The 20,150-nt window shown below is 35.0% G+C and overlaps 1 protein-coding gene across 2 annotated transcripts; it reads left to right on the top strand.

Moving 5' to 3' along the window:
* Window positions 1-9,490: 9,490 nt before the first annotated feature.
* LOC149238206 (guard cell S-type anion channel SLAC1-like) lies at window positions 9,491-11,261 on the top strand. 2 transcript variants are annotated; one of them, XM_089366936.1, is made up of 4 exons: window positions 9,491-9,667; window positions 9,835-10,602; window positions 10,688-10,719; window positions 10,808-11,261. In XM_089366936.1, the coding sequence occupies exons 1-4, from the start codon at window positions 9,518-9,520 to the stop codon at window positions 11,064-11,066; spliced, it is 1,209 nt and encodes a 402-aa protein (XP_089223062.1). In that variant the 5' UTR covers window positions 9,491-9,517; the 3' UTR covers window positions 11,067-11,261. The 2 variants fall into 2 exon arrangements, with proteins under 2 accessions (XP_089223062.1, XP_089223061.1); XM_089366935.1 differs by having other exon boundaries at window positions 9,491-9,729.
* Window positions 11,262-20,150: the final 8,889 nt, after the last annotated feature.

The raw sequence follows: 20,150 nt of genomic DNA, 5'->3' as shown, positions 1-20,150 counted from the left end.
GTTCATAGTTTCGAGTCTTGGAACTCAGGAGCATTCTGGTCAAGTAATTCTACATAATGTATGCGGCGATGTTATGGTTGCATCAGGTATTTTGGGAGCTCTTTTGGAAAATAATGCAAGGATACATAAAGTGATGCTCGATGCCCAAGTTCAATGCACTGGCTGATCTGGTCAAAGAGCTCTTTAGAAATGGGGATTATCAGAAGTTTTCAGCTTTAATTCAACGGGGTTAATAATGCAAACGCATTCAAACATTAATGCAAACGCATTCAAACATCAAAACGATAATACCACTGCGCATTCAACACTCAAACGTTAATACGACTGCGCATTCAAAACGTTGTGACCTTGCCGTCAGCATTGAGAATTTATTTAAACTTTCAAGACTTGCGTTGCAGCCCACATGGGAAAGAAAGGATTCTGTCCAATTTTCAGTGGCGTACAAGGAGGCTTCTCCGTTCTGGAACTCCCACTTCCACTGGCAATAGCTATGCTCTCTTTCCGAAAAGCCTTCACCAATACGTCAAAGAAATTAAATTAAATGAAGTACTGTCTACGATGCGGACGATTATACCTTGACTTCACATTTAAGCCCGCGTACTCAGAATCTGGAATATACAAACGCTTGAAGCAATCGTCCCTTGACTTCACATTTAAGCCCACGTACTCAGAATCATGGTTCGGCTCTAGATTTCCGTCGATAATGTAGGATGGAATCCCTGAGAACGGCGATGGCTCGCCTTCGAGCTCGAGATCAGTTACCAACATTGTCAACAGGTCACACAATTTCGTAATACAGGGTTATTCCTTGGCCAAGGGCATGGGCATTGGGTGTATGAGAGAATTCGCAACTCGGTCACGTGAGAGCGAAATGAGCTTGGACAGGTCTGCATAGAGGCACCAACGCATCTCTGGGCATGTCAGGCCATCGACAGAGGCAGAGCAGCGCTCAGGACTGAGGCAGTGGCAGACTATTTCAGGACAGAGGCAGTGGCAGCGCTCAGGACAGAGGCAGTGGCAGAGATGAAGGGAGTTACAACTATTTTTAGAACTGGCTCTGATACCATGTCAGGCCAGGAGTAACTCTATTTTGGCAGAAAACTTAGAAAACTGATTCGATTTATTACATTAGGTAGCTATTGTTATATATAAGAATGTGACTGCTCAGTTCATCTTCTGATGACTGTTCACATTCCAGGTTCACCCAACCGCAGAGGATTAGGTGTCAACAAATTCATAGTCAAATTTAGTGTGTGGTTGCATGTCAAGTTATTTTAGACAAGTCACTAGTTGGAAAAGGTTAAATACCCTTCAACGGCTTCATTGTAATAATCAAGTTTTGTGTGATCAATAGAAGATCCACAACTCATGTGTTTTGTGCGTTAATTTGTGTTTTAAGCTCCTTTTCCTTTCCAACAGTCGGTGCCTATGTGGCTGTTGTTGCAAATATGAATGCGAGCGTTCTCCTATGATAATGAAATCATGAGCATGGAGATTCAACATCGAAGGATGATCATTGTCATCTGTATGTGCATGCTTTTGTAAGAGAACGTGTGTGGTTCGTTGACCTGTAACATTTGTAAAGGAGAATTGTGTGGTTCACAGACCTATGTGTTGAGTTTCCCATGAAGTCCCACAAGGTGGATCAGGCCATATTTCCAGTACAGGACACAAGATGAATTGAAGAGGAAAATGAATTAAAGCTTTGTGATTTAAGGGAAGGTGTGGTTGTGTGCATTTTTATTTAATCCGTGGGCAAAGAAATGTTACATTTATTGTTTCTAATATATGTTGCAACAATATATGGCTGCTTTATGATTGTAGTTAGATAGGGATAAATTTGTTGTCTCGTTTGTGGCGGATCAAGTACTTTCCAAACGACGAGTTGACAAGTTCCTTGTTGAAAATATTTGAGCATTTTGATGTTGGGTCCATTGCAGATTGGCGTTTTTCATCACTTGTTTTGTGGAGGTTTGGGAATTTTGTGGCTTTAATGTTGAAAGAATCGTGGAGGACCTCAAGATTTTTCAAAGTTGGAGTAATGGAAGAGGTTCAATTTGGCTAAGTTTAGCGAGTTGGTGCTTCTTGCATCCTTGATATGTCTCGTGAATAGTCATGATTGTGTGGCCCTTTGAATTTTCCTGTTGTTGTGTGGAGATGTTGTCTACATGGTGTCTTCCTTGCTATTGGCACTGAATGGAGAACATTGTTCAGTGTTGGATAGTCCTGGATTGAGGTGCACCTGGTGTAGTGAGCAGTGAAGGCGAGAATTATGAGACGTGAGCCATGAGAGGTGTGAGGTAGTGATGGCTAATAGTTGACAGTTGTTCGATTTCAGATTTGTTCAATCCCAAGTTAAGTTGAGGCATTTGAAGAGTGACTAGTGTGGATGACTGGTTAATCCCTGTGTGCGTGGAGTGTGGTAGCGTCTTTATTGAACCATTGTGAGGCACTGTATAATTGCAGATTCAAGAGTGTGAAAGAGTGTAGTTTCGAGCCGTTAGTGTTGGGTGTTGTGTTCCAAGCTAGGAAGAAGTGTGGAGGAGCAACCTTGAGAAGTAACAAGCATTGGCTTTGAGGAGAAGCGACAAGAATATTCTTTGAAGTTTGTGAAGCCTTGCATTGTTGTGCTGTTATGAGGTTATCGGGTAATAAAGGAGTTATTTGATTGGTTGTTTGATTAGTTGTTCGAGCGGTGAGGAACTAAGAGAATCTTTTAAAGTGGGTTGGTATGCATGAAGAGGTCATTGTTGGCGTCATTTCCTGACCAAGAGTAGTCAAGTATTTAGTGATCGTTGTTATCACGCCTTCTCTAATATTTATTGGTTTGTGTTTTTGTTGTTGTTGTAAGCCTGCATTTCTTTATGGCAGAGGTAAAGTGGTGCACAGGCAATATGTCTATCTTTCTAGACTTCTTTGACAATGTCCCTTTGAATTTTATGATCACTTTTTCATGAGTCCATTTGGAAAAAAAAATTAGGTTCGACAATATCTTTGAGTTAGAAGAAATCTCTAACAAACAATGTAATTCTATTAATGATCATGAGCCAAAGTCTACTCCACATGATCCTACGATTGAAGAGCTGTCAATAGTACATGAGGTAGGGTGTAAGAAATTATTACGGGAACCTATTGTTGAAGATCTAGATGATGACCATGACAATGCAACCAAAAGGATCTGGAGTAAGAAGATGAAGAAACAAGTTTGGAGCAACAAGTTCAAGAAAACGTTTCATCAATATACTGTAGCAAAGAAAGTCAAAATGAAATATTTGAGTCATGTTGTAAGACTAGTTGAGACTTAAACCAACATGAAAATTAACTTTTAGATTGTGGTTAGTGGGAGGTGTTAAAAATAATCATGACGATGCTAGTACATTCTAGATTGTCGGTCACAGCCAATGAAATTCTAGCACTATACATCAAGCTAGCATTTCATTAGCCTACTCACTTCCATTCCTTCATGGTCTCCAGGTGCATACTCCATCACCGCTGCGTCCAGCTAGTGTAGCGAAGGGTCTTCCACTAGATATGTTTTAGAACTTCTTGGGGACTTCCATTATACAAACTTGTAGAAAGGGGATCCGAGAGGCAAAACACGTCCTTCAGTACACCCACAGTTTCATTCTCCACAGTGACCTAAATACTATCAACCTTGAGGTGCAAATTGTCCACTTTGCTTGCAATAATTTCTATTACGAGCTGTGAGCACTCAAAATCTTTCCTCGAATCACCCACTTGTTGAGTGAGCAGGACAAAATGTGACCTCACCTCCACAGTAATCTGCTTTCCAAGCTTGGACATCGTGGACATAATTGCCTCCACCATCGACAACATATGAGACTGGTGTTCGTTAACGCTGATAACTTGACTCGTATTATCCATGGCACCCAGAGATGAATCATAAGCACAGTAGGTATAATTTTGAGTCGAAACTCATGTTATATAATTCCAGAGGCTATCCTCTCGTCCCCTCTCCTCCATCACTTCACATTTAATGCTTCCAACTAACCTCCGCTCCAACATTTGTCTGTATCCCTTCTTAGAGTCCTTCATCATATTTCATATTATGATTGTACTGATTTGTATTCAAGGTGCAGACTCTTTGGCTTGTTTTCGCCTTTGCCTCAATTTAATGTCTATTGTCATTACCGTCCAACTGTCACACAACATGACGTTCCTTCGCATGTCTTCCCACCTGGATGGTTCTTCCTTGCTTGGAGTTTCACATGAGGCCTAATTCACCTGTCCCATTAACGGTCCAAGATTTGGGATTTTCATTAATGTTCTCACCACCTTAGGATTTCGCTTGATCACTTTCAATCCTTCATGGTTGCTAGGTGCATAATCCATCACCGCCATGTCCAACTGGTGTAGCGAAGGGTCTTCCATTAGATGTGTCTGAGAATTTCTGGGGGGACTTCCATTATAGAAACTTTCAAGAGTGAGATTCGAGAGGCCAAACATGTCCTTCAATACAACCATAGTTGCATTCTCCACCATGACCTAAATACTATCAACCTTGAGGCGCAAATTGTCCAATTTCCTTGCGAGAGTTTCTATCGCGAGCTAGGAGCACTCAAACTCTTTCCTCGAATCACCCACCTGTTGAGTGAGCATGACAAAATGCAACCTCACCTCCATGGTAATCCGCTCTCCAAGCTTCGACATCGTGGCCATAATTGCGTCCACCATCGACAACATATGAGACTAGCGTTCGTTAATGCTGCTAACTTGACCTGTATTATCCATGGCACGAAGAGTTGATTCATAAGCACAACATGCATAATTTTGAGTAGAAACTCATGTTATATAATGCCAAAGGCTATCCTCTCGCCCCCTATCCTCCATCACTGTAGAGTTAATGCTTCCAACTAACCTCTGCTCCAACATTCCTTTGTGTCCCTTCTTAGAGTCCTTCATCATATTTTGAGTTACGATTGTACTAATTTCTATTCAAGGTGCAAACTCTTTGGCTTGTTTATGCCTTCGTCTCAATTTAATGCCTATTGTCGTTACCTTCCAACTGTCACACAACATGATGTTCCTTCGCATGCCTTCCCACTTGGATGGTTCTTCCATGCTTGGAGTTTAATGTGAGGCCTAATTCACCTGTCCCATCGACGGTCCAGGATTTGGGATTTTCATTATTGTTCTCACCACCTTAGGAGTTCACCTGATTTGACTTTTAATGAGCCTTAGTTTGTATATTATCAACAATAAAATTATCATGGGATAGGTATTATCAAGGTATCGCCATCATCCTGGGCAAGGCCCTCGTCCCCAGGCCCCAATCCCTTATTCACCTACGCATCGACTAATGAATTGTTGTCCATTTTAACATGATAGAAAGTGATGAATTAATTTTTTTTTATCAACAACCATAACTTTTCAAATAATTGAGGCTCTATATTCCTTGGGTAACTTTTAAAATTATGGAATTTTTGAAATTTTATCATGGAGTCCCCAAAAACAATGATTTGATGAATCCCTTTGTCCATAGCAATAAAACTTCATCTTGATTATTTGTTGTCTTGCATAGTCCCCATGCAAATTTCATCACTATTTCTCCTTCGGGGTTATAAATGACACCTCCCGCTCGACCCTCCTCCAATATGATTTTGATTTTAACATGAGGGAGATGCATTAATTTTTTAAATAAAAATTATAACATTAATAAAAATATTATTCATATGAAGCATAAATTATATTGTAGTAAATTGTAAAATAAATATATAAAAAATATTTCAGTCTTAATTATAAATAAAATATTTCAATATTCATATTAAAAAATAAAATTTATATTAATTTTAAATTATTTTAATATTCATATTAAATAAATAACATAAATTTATATTACTTAGATATAAAAGATAAAGTAATTGAAAAGAAATTAAAGTAAAATAAATATAATTTAATATCATATTTAAATAAAATAAAAAGAAAATAAAAGATGAAAATAATATTTTAAATTTAATTATAAATAAAATATCTCAATATTTAATTTAAATAAAACTATTAATTTTTTTTATTTTATATATTATTAAAAGCAAAAATAATTATTTTCTAACTAGAATGATATCTCATTCAATTTTTAATATGGAAATTCAATATAATGTTTTGAAATTTCAATATTTTCACAAAAATATTACCCAATATTTTACGATTTGTATATTAGGGACTAGCAAAATTCAACAAAGTTCGTGAATTTTAAGGTAAATTTTCATCCTTAAAATTTTCCAATATCAAATATAAATTTAGTGAAATATACAATAAAGATATGTATTCAAAAATGTATTAATAACAAAAAATATTTTAATATTGATAATATGGATCATAAATAAAATATTTCAATGTGCACGTTAAGCAAAAAAAACTTCATTATCAAGTATATATATTTAAGGTGAAAGACATGATCTATTTTGGAATTGGGTTTTCAAAACTTAAAAAAAAATGTAATGGATGAGATCAAAGTTTCAAATTATTTTTCTTTTCCAAAGCTTATGTTGTACGGCTCTGTTGGAAGTTGCAAATTATTAAATGAGTTATAAATTAAATATCATATAAATTTTTAATGACTATCCACATTTATCAACCATTTAATTTATATAAATACTTCTTCTTTTTCTTTGCTTATCAGATATATAATTTAATAAAATGGCTTTTTGAAGGGTCATTTTCAAGACGAGTTGTTTGAGAGCGATAAGGAAGTCAAGACTGGCCTGTAACTCAATTTCCCATCACGTCAGTTCACAGTGGTGAGATATAAGGGCACTCTGGCTCTAAGTATTATTTTCGCGGGTCCCGCAGAAGTCGTAGAATTTAGAAACGTGATAGCTTCACCGCATTTCATATCAACTTTATCGAAAGCAGAATTTCTCGTGGTGCCATATTGCAATAGGGTCACTGAATCCTTCGCCTTAAAATTCAGAGTCGTGTTATATTGAAATATTACGCATTGTATTATAAATTGAAATTGAAAATTGTATTCATATAAAAGATTGTAACAACAATATAGGTAGAACTTCTTCCATAAATATAAATTAGATACAAAATAATTTTGTTTGATTAATTATAATTTTTTTTTAGATTTCACATTTAACATTCAAGATTTCCTGGATAAAGCTTGATTTACAAAAATTGTGTTTATCTAAAACACATATTTTCTTATAAAAATTTGTTAGGTCAATTTCCTAAGTACATGAATATATTCTAACAAAAAATATTAAATATGCAAAATAAGCATAATTATTGAATGTCTTCTCTAACTCCTTTTTTAATAAATGGAAAGATAAGAATTGCCTAATGTTTCAATAGAACATTTACTTTTGTTTCATAAACAATATAATTTTTAGTAAATTATCTTCCCCTCGTAAGAGGAGGGGACGGATTTGGAGTATTTTGTTGTACTTCCACAAAAGTGAAAGATTTAATTTACTCAGAGTGAAACTACACTTTTAGATTTGCTTCAATTTACTTTTCTTTACTTCATTTCCTTTTTTCCCTCTTTGTTTGTCTCTAACTCCACTTCATCATTCTTTTCTTCCTTTTATGTTTTTACTTCCTTTTTTTTTTCATTAACCATTTGATCCTCAAGGGCTATGTCTAAACCATTCTCAAATTGAGGTGGTTGACCAAAATCGAGATCCAACGTTGGTATTCAACATCTTCCTTCTTTGCATTTTTGGTATTTGTTGAGCCATTTAGGTTCTCAAAGGTTTCAAGTTTATTGATGCTTGACATGGTGTAACTCTCTTGTAATGAATTTGAACGAGATGGCCCATTACAATGAGATTTCCTACACTTGTTTGTAACCATCTTGAACTCTGGTTATTTATTTTCCTTTTTGCTTTGGAGAAGGTTGTTGAGAACACACATGAAGTTGATGACTAAGAAAATGGTAATTGGGTGTGTAAGAACATTCTCATAGAAGAATGCATGTGCATTATTAGAAATACACACATGCTGCTAGTCCTATACCCTCAATGCTCCCCAAACTAACATGCATGTTTTTCAATATAGATATTTAAGATCATGTACAAGTATTTAAAAGTGTGTGTTCCTAAAATCATGTGCATGTTATTGAGAACAAACCCCACACTTCAATAATACATAAGTGGTTTTGGAAAGGTTCACACACTTTCAAGGGTGTGTGCACACTTTTATGACTAAATTTGTTTTTCCAATGCATACCATTCATCATGGGGATATCAATGCCATTAGAGGATTTAAGAATTAAGTTTGTGTACAATGGTACTTAACATGGTAATGGAATGAAACTTTGGCCTTAGGCCATAGAGGTTACTTCTAAGTATCAATGTCCCTAGACCAATACATTTGACTTCTTAATGACATCCTTATATTACAAGTAGGGACACTTGCATTATTACATATCTTGAGCATTAGTTATGAGCCTTGAGGCCCTTGACATGGTCGTGGGAGGAAACATAGTAATTGGACCCTAAAATATGCTTTTTATATTACATGGCTATGAGGAGCACCTCAAACCACCATATAATACCTCTCAAGGTTATGTCTTCCTTTCACTAGGGATATGGGTGTCATTAGGGGGTTTTATACTAAGTACGTAATTATTTGGGTCATAGACATCTTTGAAGGAGGAAAGCTAAGACTTATATCATAAAGGAGGCCTATAAAATTCAAGTTTCATGAATAACACCTTGATCCACTACACATGGCCTCTTTAGCACATCGTTACTATTCAAGTTGGAATATTGATGATATTATGAAGCTATTAGAACTAGGTTTGAGCCCTAGTGTGCAATATATTGTTGGGGAAACTTAGATGTTAAGTCATAAATGAGGATTATATCAATTAAGATGGGAGAAAATGCATGACCTCCAAGGTGGATATTGAGACTACAAATGAAGTTATGTGGAAGAATTTTTGTAAATGGGAAATTTTAACAATTCTTTTTTAACATTTTCTTAAAAAATATTTTCCATTTGATTAAATTTTGCCTATTTTTAATTATATATGATAAATTAATGATATTCACCAACAATTTACCAAACAATTTACCAAATTAAATATTAAATTGCATTTTTTTTATTGAATATTCTCTATTCTATAATATTTATATCCAGAAACTTCTCCTTTATTTCACTAAACATTTCACTAACAAATATACCTACCTAAAATGCATGCCCTAATAAAATTTAATAATACTTATTTCGAGAAATTTCGCCAATATCACACTAACAGATATACCTATCTGAAACGCATTCCCTTCAAATGCTTTGAGGTAAAATAATGAATGGACAAGATCCATCTGCTAATTAACGTCATACTCCTTTCAAACCTCAGTACTTTCAAACCTCTCACCTTGCGTACTGCGCTGAGTGCGCTGAGTGGGAATCCACCTTTGTTTTTGTTTTCAGAGTGCACGCCAGCCCATCAGCCGTCCAAACACTCCGCCTTTATAGCCTTTCGACACACCACATTCCACCACAACAATATTCATCGGTATTGTGATTATCAATTCATCAAATATGGATGGAATTTTGCAGAAACCACCAGTTACCACGTCTCACAGTGCAGCAGAGATGTTGCAGATCAGCATCAGCATCCCTCCTCGAGAATCCTTTTCTACCACCTGCGCTTCTCATTACTCCACCAAAACAGAGAGGAAGTCTGCAGTCTTGGGTAAAGTAACTACCGATATTTCCAATTCCCACATATTTCGCACCAGCCATGACGATAAACAGGTTCATATTCAAATCTGCATATCTGATTTCTGTAAACTTATATACCACAAATTTATGGTATTTTCAGGTTTTAGTCTAATGAGTAACTTGGACTTGGTTCTGCAGGTTCTTGTAATGCCACGGGTCGACAAAAAATGGTATAATTTCCTTCATCAGTTCAACATAGAGAACTATCGTATATGCCTCGCGCTGTGTAGCCAGCCACTTCTGTGGAAAACACTGGAGGAATCGTTATCCTTGCATTTCTGGCCAATAGGACATTCATCAAAGATGGCAGTCTGGGGTTTTGCCCTTGTAGCGCTCATACTTGTATCCATTGCTTATGCACTCAAATGCTTTTTCTGCAGGGAGGTTGTGAAGCAAGAATTTTTGGATGGAGTTCGAGTGAACCACTTTTTCACACCCTGGATATCATCCATGCTTTTGTTGTTGGGCCTCCCTCATACCATAGCCAAAACCATCAGTCCTCTGCTGTGTTGCGCTTTTGCTGCACCTGTGATTGTATTAGAGATCAAAATATATGGCCAGTGGTTTTCTGGAGGGGAGAGGATGTTGTCCAGGGTATCGAATCCCTCAACATATCTATCTATTGTTGGAAATTTTGTAAGCGCGATGATGGCAGCAAGAGTGGGATGGAAGGAGCCCGCTAATTTCCTTTTTGCCGTAGGATTTGCCCACTATACAGTGCTGTTTGTGACGTTATATCAGAGATTGCCCACCAATCCAACTGTGCCCAAAGATCATTATCCCACATTCTTCCTGTTTTTGGCGGCTCCGAGCACTGCCTGTGTGGCGTGGGAAGACATCTCTGGCACATTCGGCTTTGGCTCAAAAATACCGTATTTCCTATCACTCTTTCTCTTTGCATCTATGGTGAGTTTTTCACCACTTCTTATAGCTGACATCTTGAATTTCATAACGACGCAGTGCTCATTGATGTTGTTGGTTGTTCAAACAGGTTGTCCGCATAAGATTATTTGCGCGATCCAGGTAAACTCTACATGTTTAACTTCCGTGGAGGCTCTTCTGTCCTCGTTAAATCTGTGTTTTAGTAATGTTTCGGTATTTTATTTGACAGATTTTCCATAGCATGGTGGGCATACGCCTTCCCAATGACTGCCGTGGCAATTGCTTCAATCAGATACACCGATGAAGTGCGAAGTTCCGTAGCCAAAATAGTGGCCATCCTTTTCTCCGTTATCTCAATTGCCGCCGTCGGCGTTCTGGTCATAGCAACTGCTATCCACTATTTGGTGTATGGACACCGAATCATTCCTCTTCAACAATGCATCGGTTCGCCCTCAAAGAAGAGGAAGAGGACCACCAGTTGTTCCTAATTCCAGATTGTTTGTTCAAAACCCAACTTTAATATCTGCTCCCATTCAGATACTCATTCGTACTGTGTACAAAGCCAATTCGAATGTTTTCACTGGTTGGATAAAAGCTGATGGTATTGCCATTGCTAAAATAGTCATGGCAACAGACCAAGCTTATTCTTTGTTTAACCTGCAAGAAAAAATGAATAGATTCGATTCAAGCAAATAGTCTTATTCCAGATCTTCCAATTATATGTATCTGTAGTCACTATCACTGTAAGATCTAAAGTAACAAATGGACAGTCATGTTATTAAGGTTCCTATCACATTGCGACTATGCACGGCCAGCAGAACAGCCGTTTTAATTTAAAATACACTCACAATCAAGAAAGTTATGAAATAAGTAAATGAGAAATAATAATGAGGAACAGCATATGAAAAGCTGGATCTGTTTTTCCAACTTGCTCTGACAATGAATCATATTAGTTGGTTCGAAACCGTCAACAGATATTTTCTGTATGTGATTTAGGCTGAAATATGTCTTATAATTATAAATCATTATGGATCACAAAAACCTCAATTCAACCAGTTGGAATCATGTTTGTATATTTATATGTTGGAACATGCATCTAATAGAACATATATAATTTTTAATTCGAACGGCTTGAATATTTAAAAAATAATTAAAAAAGTGTGAGTTTCTAAAAATCATTATGAAGATGTCATTTATATGGATGAGATATTCATAATGTTTGTTGTTTTATTTTTATATTTCTTAATAAGAGTTTAGAATGTGTGGTAGCTATTGAAAGTCTAATAGCTAAGGAATATTGTTTTTTTAAGAGTTTGAAGTATCTAATATATATTATAATCTTATGTCTAAAAGAATTTGATAATTCTAAAATTTGAGCTTACATTGCATGGCATAATATTTGTTCACGAGTTTTATGGTTCGTATTGAGACCTATTCACTAGAGTCCAAATTCTTAATACATTTATTGTTTATTAGTTTAGTTTAAACTTAATTTTGGATATATCAAATATTGAGATAGATAATTTTTTTCGAGGTGTAAATCTTTGTTTTGAGAGTAAAATTTGAGGAAATGTTTGCATCTCGAGAGATTTCTCTTTCAGTGGTGCTTGATAGATTTCCGGTTAAGATGGATCTAGGTTGGTTTCAATCATGCATGAGCACACACAATTTATTGAACATCTAATTATTTTGATAATTTTAAATACGCTAAATATGTCTAAAAATAATATAGTCATCTTAATTTTAAATTTGCTCAAATACCTTAGTTTGTTGAGATGATAGAGTATGTTAATAACTTCAATGACGAAAAATGATGAAATAAAAATTTTGAATGCAAACTGACAATGTAACAGTGTTGAATAATAGAAATTGCGCATAATAAGAATGTAATTAATTACAAATAGTTTTCATTGTTATCACTTTCACATTCTTTTCTTCTACTGTTCTTATTGTCACACTTGTTAGTTCTTCCATCTTTTCATATCGATAATATGAAAATGGTGGTTGAAATCATAGACCATTCAAATATTTAACTCGAGTTATTGTAGTAAATATCATGCGTTGTCTATCTTGCTCTCCAATATTAATAGTAGCTTTCTCCAAAGTCAATCATTGTGATTTATGAAGTGTTAAGCCCCAAGTAAGTGTCAATAATAGTTGTTTCTTGTAATAGCCCTCTATTTTTATGTAAATATCTTTCTGTTTTTAGACTGAACTATTTCTAGATGTGATGGCTAGAAAGCCATGATGGATTTGAATTAAGGTGAAGAATAAAGTATGATGATGTAATAAATTAATATTATTAATGCAGAACAAATCTAGAAATTATTTGGAAAAGAAACACTAGAGTTAAGAGATTCTTGCCAAGATCCGAAAATCAATGTTGGTCGATGAGATCAAACTAATCTTCCTTTAAATAACTCCTAAAAATTTGTAGGAGTGGATGAGCAAGATTTAATATGATGAGAGAGAGAATCTATTAAAATCACTGAGTTGAAGAAAACCACCAAGTAAGGGTGGAATAAAGCAATGCGGAAGACAAAGACAGACTTTAAATAAACAAGAGGAAATTCCTTTTTCAAAAAAAGAAAAAGAATGAAATAAAGCCTAGGTGGTGCGTTAGCAGGCCCATAAAATGTAGGACGCTGCTAAGGAAAAATATGTTAGGGAAGTAATGTATAAAAATACATTATCTGGAATCACAAGGGGTTGTTGATTCCATTGGCAAAATATCTCATCTCGGGGGGAACTGTAGGATTAGTTCATGGTTGGGAGGATAGTGTTTCTTCCCAGTACAGTCGAGCATCATTTACAAAAGTAGATATAGTGGTCTTCTCAAGTCGAATTACTCGAGCAACTAATATGGTTAGAGTCTGGGTACATTTAAGTTTGATTTTATTGTTGGAATTATTGTTGTGCTTAATGAATTTAATTTTGTGTATATGATTTAAATCGGTGCATGTTATTCAATTTTGTACATGCTGGCGACTGGGAATTGACGAAAATGATTTTTTTTTCAATTATAAGGGTGTGCTAAATATTTCAACTATGAAGTTGATATTCTGTACCTAATTTTTTTCTTCCTTGTGGATTACTGATTATTTATGCATCCTGAAATGGAATGATGTGAACACGAAGTGTTAGAGGGAAAATCTAATTAGAGCCCATTTTAATTTAAGTTCCTAAAAGCTTGTATTATATATATATATATATATATATATATATATATATATATATATATATATATATAATACAAGATTTTAGGAACTTAAATAAAAATGGCTGAACACAAAGAGAGAAGAAAAAAACAAATTATTGAAATTTCGTTGCCTTCATTGTCGACACAATGTAGTACTGAAAGTGGGGAGGCTCTATAACAAAGAAAATATATGACCAAACTCAGTATGCCAAAGACTCGCTTATGAGATGAGTACTAAACTAAAATTAACCTCAAGAGAGAAGTCAAGAGGGTAAATTACTTATTGATAGAGATCATTTTATTAAAAGAAAAAATCGAGTAGACATGATGGATACTGTTCTCCTTACTTATAAATGGTGATATTTACAAATGAACATAGAAGAACCAGAAATAATAACCCTTGGGAACATAGGAGAAAACTAAACTTACATACTTCTACCTACCATAGTAAATTTACCTAAATGTTAGATCCAATAATAAAAGCTTATCGTCTACTGTACCATTGAGACACGAAACAATGAGAACAATAAAAGAAATGATTGCTAAGGAATCATTAAACTTCTTGTAAATAGATAAAAATGAAAACAAGAAAATTTGAAACATACATATGCATAAAATTTACATTGAAAGCGATAATTTGAAATTAAATAATACCCAACTCTTGAATAGAAGTCATAGCTGATAGGCACAACGAAATAATGGAAGCCATACTCCAATTCAAATGATATCATAGAAACAAAATAAAGAGCACAGTTGACAAAATTTTCATTCGAACTAAGATAATCATGATGAAAACTATGTAGATTCATTTCCAAAAGTCATAGCTTACAACCTAGAAGGTTAGCCACAAATAAGGGACGATTAAAAAACAATTCCCCGAAGGGTTTCCTATAATTATAATGTTTAATTTGCCTCTTGGAAGGCTACAAATCACCCCATATTTTCAAATACAGTATATAGGATGAGGTAGAGGCTACATGCCAAGAGACAATTCTTCACCTATCATTTATTACAATAATATACAAAGAAAAAGGGAAAAAAAGGAAAAAACATTATTATCGCTAGATAGCTAGAGATAGGGGTTTCATCCATTCTGCAACTAATGACATCACTCCTATATCATAAGGAAAAATCCTTTAAGAGCATGCATAGAGCACCGATCTAAGAGGCAAGGTTGCTTTCCCTCTTGGATGTGCTGATTTTTCTTGCTTCCACATATCCTAAGAGCACCTTGGCACACGTGCTAGAGGAAGCTCCAACACACTCTCTCGCACTAGTTGATGTTATTTATCATTAGAACATGTGCTGCACAAATTCCCATGGGATAGAAAATCCTTCGATTTTAGTCGACACCTGTCTCACAAAGACTTTCTCTCTAATTGTCGCACTTGGATATAAGTGTCATTTTATTATCTCTTAAATGTATGCATGCTGGATTTGGGTACTACACATCTTCTTTTCATATGTGTAATTTTTCATGTGTGTGAGAGTATGATCAAGTCATGTTATGCATTCTCTTTCTCTCCTCTTTGTTACACTAATCTCACACTTAGTCAATTTTGGGATTCTTAACACCTTTATGAACACCTTGAACCTTCGGCCAAGTGATGAATGCATTGTACACTTCCAAGCCTCAGTCTTGAGCCTCGTGTTGCTTACACATTCCCTTTGCGCCCATATTATAGACAAATCCCTTCACGTTTTCCATTGTGCATCCCTAGAGCACAATCACTCAACCCTTGCTCCTCACACTTTCTCACTACACAAAGCCTTGATCAACCTTGCCTTGCATTGCACATTGAGCACTCTTAGTTGACAGTGAAGGCTTCTCTATCTCCTTGTAATCGAAAGTTGTGCAATACTAAGGCCTCCCTTTGTTCATTTCCCATTGAGCATTTCAAGGGCATAGTGACCCAACTTCTTGTTGTTACATTTTCCCTTTGCGAAAAGCCTTAATCAACTTCCCCCCCACCACGCATTGTGAATTCTTAGTGGAAAGTAGGGCCATCTTTGGACCCCTGCAATGGAAACATGCACAATGCTTAGAGGCCCCTCCTCACTAACTAGGCATTGAACTATAATAGTGCCCAAGCATGTCATCCTTGCCTCCTTGACTTTCCAACTGTGTAGAGCCTTGCCTCTTTCCCTTTCCAATGTGCAATGCACACTTCTAATGCCCAAACCTCCACCCCCTACTCCTGACTCTGAGCTCTGCACCTAAGAAGGCCCCTCTCTCATTCCTTGCACATTGTCCCATCATAGTTAGCACCTCACATGAGCAAACACAGATAGAATAGGTGATTTAGCGATTAATGTTGTCTTGTCATAAGTAAACTTCATTTCCAGGTTCTATCATCTTATCATGGAAATATTATGCTCAAGGAGTTTATCAAGAAGGGGTTTCAAAAGGAAACTTGTGGAGATATGACACAAAGGTGTTATCATGTATGAGTAAACTAATCTTGGACCATAAAAGAGAGATGTCAACTCATGTTGAATTAGAAGGTTCTGATACTATAACCAGACCCTTTGGAGGGTGAATATGAAGTACGTTCAAGATCTATCATGAAGGATTGAATACATAACAACAAGGAGAAGAACTTAGCATTGATACATTATAATGAAGTCTCATGTCATAATCTCCAAATTTTAGCTCTTCAAAGTGTCAACACAAGTGTGTTGTTTTGTCTCATGTATTTTTGCCACATTAATGGTAGAATTAGTTATGTGATTTCAAAAATTGGAAAAGGTAAAATGTGTGGAATCTCAAGGGCCATGGATGGAATGTAAAGAGTCATTAGGGAGTCCAAAAGTCATGTAGGAGCTCAAAATTCGCATGGTAGCTCAAGAGTCATGAGGGAGGTTAAGAGTCACATGGGAGGTGAATAATCACCTCATTTGCAATAAATAAACCCTCATAGCTCAAGCAACAAGGTTTTTCACCTTGAATTCTCTAGCTTGATATATGAAAGAAGGTCATTCTTTGGAGGAGCAAGTGGTGACTTAATGTTCCACTATTGGGGCTAGTGTTGCATCATTGTAATTATGGACTTGAAACTTTCACTTAATATTTGAAGCTCTCATAGCCAATGCACTTTCATGAATGTATCGTGAATGTTGTAAGACTATTATTTTAATGTTTATGATATATGTTTGTGTTCATACATACTGAAGAAAGTGAACTATTTCATTGGATTTGGTATTTATCTTATTGAATGTTATTTGTTACTTTATTTCATGATCATTGTTGCTATGTGAACTATTTTGTAGGTTAATTAATAATTATTTCTATGATCATGTGTGTCATTATTGAGAGATTGCGTTTAATTTTCTTCTAAAGGATCACTCTCTCTTTTCCTGTCCATGAAAGTGCTTTGTATCCATTTCAATTGGTGTTTCACAAAGTTAACTCACTTTCTTATCACAAAGGTAAGTGCATACTCTCTTATGTTGATAATTATAGGCAAGTAAAATCTATAAGATCAATATAATAGTGGTTGGGATGAATTTATGAATGGAGTTCCTATCCCAAACAATGTGATTTCTAGTTGGGATTTCAGACTTTGAAAACCTCTTGTGTTGGCGGACTTCCAACACTGTCAGTAAAAAGTTAAAATTTGATCAATTATGAAAAAACCAAGAAAAATCGACCCATTGCTTTTACTATATTGAGTGATTCATTTACAATAGGGCTAAATTTATAGTTAGATTGTGTTTCATTTTCTCTTCCATCATTCCAATATTATATAAATGCTTATTCTTCTTGCTATGATTTTCCTACACACGCTTCTTCACTTACCTTTATCACTAGATTTCCCACATGATTATTTCTTTACAATACAATCCCTCACAGATTTTTAATATTGCTATTCATAGTTGTGATTAATTTCGAAAAAATATATAAAAAAATTGGTTATGTTTTCAATTGAAAACAACAATTTCATTCTTTTTGCTTTAGCCTTTACTAGCATGGCTTTTATAATGTGTCACTAGCAAAGGGGCCTGGAAAAGGTTCGAAACTACTTGATATATTTTACTATTTAGAGTATTTAATGGATTACCAAGACATAAATACATGGATCTAAAATATTGAGGCATCAGTACATGGCTCCATTCAAAAGGGACCACTAGCAGTAACCTCCTAGAATCAGATCACACTATTGTAGGTAGGTCATGGCTTGGTAGATTAAAAAGTATTACTAGATAACAACATCCCAATATTGGAGTTCATTGATGAAATCAAGGTCATGTTAAAAGAGAACACAATAAATAAATTAGGGATCCATTAAACATCTTATAGAATATAGTCTTGAGTCATGTTTAGTTGCAACAAATAAAATCACTTAAAAGTTTAAAGTGTTTCCAAACAATGTCATCCTAAGTTGATAGTCCATTGATGGGGTGGACCCAAATGAACACCCAATTAGATTTAATTAACGTAACTTGATTTTAAAATTAAATATTAATGTATATTACCAACCGTAATTGGCCAAGAGGATTATAAAATGCTCAAAATGACTAAACATTAGGAATGCTAAAGGCTCTCCGGGAGAACTAAGAGAAAAATAAAAGATTACATGGTGAGTGCCTAAAGAGATATAACTAGAAATTGCTAAGCGCAAACAATAGATGGAAACCCTAAAACAAATTTTTTGTCAAATATCAACTCCACTAAAAAGCAAGGCCAAGAAGAAGAAAGTGATGAGATTCCTTCCATCTACCAATCTTGTACCTTCTCATTATGATAATTTCATGTAAAGTGACACCGGGGTCGAAGAATTTGCGAAGCCATACAACATGAAATTAAGGGGATACTAGCATCAAGTTATACACTTTACTAGTAAGAGGACTATTTTTCTTTCGCAGTGGAGAATATGTATGCTTTTTCATCAAGGTTCCTTGTAACTAGTAACTAGTTACTCTTTGCAACAAAAAAGAAATACTTTTTCAGGTAGTGGAACTTATTTTCTAGCACCGTTTTGAGTCTTGACTATGTCAAAGGGGCCTGTGGAAAGAACCATGAGAAAGTTCAATATTTAAGAATACTTAGTACCTCGTTGATTTGTAGTTTAGCACACTTTAAGGAACATCAAAGGACATATCGATAGTACCATTATAGGTTCAAATTTGTAATGTTACAAAGGTTAGGTAATGTTCAGGCAGATCATAAAATAATTTTAATTTAGAAGTTGAGGGTTGACTTCATGCTTACTATGAACTAATGCTTAGGAGGTCTAGAGTGGCAGATTATGAATTTTAAATTATTATAGTTCCAAGGCTCACAATTTCTCTCATAGCAGTTGTGCTAACCTAAGGAACTATTCAAAGTACCATCCTCATACCCTACCCTCTTGATGGAGTATTTAAATATTATTACAAGATTTAGGGTTAAAAACGCTTTGGTGAAATTGAGATCACGTGTCAAATTGGACCAAAAAAGAGACTAAGGATCACAAGAAAATAATAGTGTATGACCTATAGTATGAATAAACGAAATAACAAAAGTTGTTGATTTGAGTTTTAAATAACACATAGTGCTAAAGTATAACCAGTCTTCATTAGAGGAAATTTTAGCCTAAAAGTGCCCTCCTAAGGAAAACTAATAAAATAATAGTTAAAATAATAAAATAAGAGTTATGAAATTTGGAGGGAAAAGAAGAAAACCACTTTTTTAATTGTCTTTTTGGCTTATCTTCTTATAGGTTTAATAAAATTTCCAATGTAGATACTTGTTGGATGCGAATTTTAATTTCACATCCAAGGAGTATCCATTATGCATAGTTTTGAGAATACCCACATTGATCAAAATTTCAGATACATTAAAAAATCGTGTTGGATACACTTTTTTAATGTATCCGCAATTTTGATGAATGTGGGTTTTCTCAAAAGTATGCATAATGGGTACTCATTGGATGTAGAATTTAATTCTACATCCAACAAGTGCCTACACTTGAAATTTGAGTCAACCTACAAGGAGATAAGCCAAAAATACAATTAAAAAAATAGTTTTGCTTCTTTTCCCCCCAAAATATTTACATGTACCTCTTTTTAAATTTAAATGATTTTGATTGGTTTAAATATTATGACATGGAAATTACGTGAACATTTCATGGGCACTTTTAGGCTAAAATTTCCTCTAATGTGGTAAACAATTCTAGAATGACGCAATTTTAGGGTTTCATGCCCTCTAATGGGAATTCTAATTTTTTTATTTCACATTTGAGCATTTGAAAGTAAAATAATGAATTTTGGTAGAATGTGACTAACTTAGACCAAAAAAATAAAGGTGCACAAAATTTAATTGACCACAAAAGTGATATATAATAAAATTAGAACTTGAAAAAGAAAAAGAAATAAAAACTTATCCTTTCTT

Source organism: Pinus tabuliformis, chromosome 8 (assembly GCF_031772625.1).
Source record: "Pinus tabuliformis cultivar Carrire ecotype Pingquan chromosome 8, CPIR1, whole genome shotgun sequence".
NCBI classification, from domain to species: Eukaryota; Viridiplantae; Streptophyta; class Pinopsida; order Pinales; family Pinaceae; genus Pinus; species Pinus tabuliformis.
Note: the sequence above shows the minus strand (reverse complement) of the source record. Positions and strands in the feature narration are given on the sequence as shown.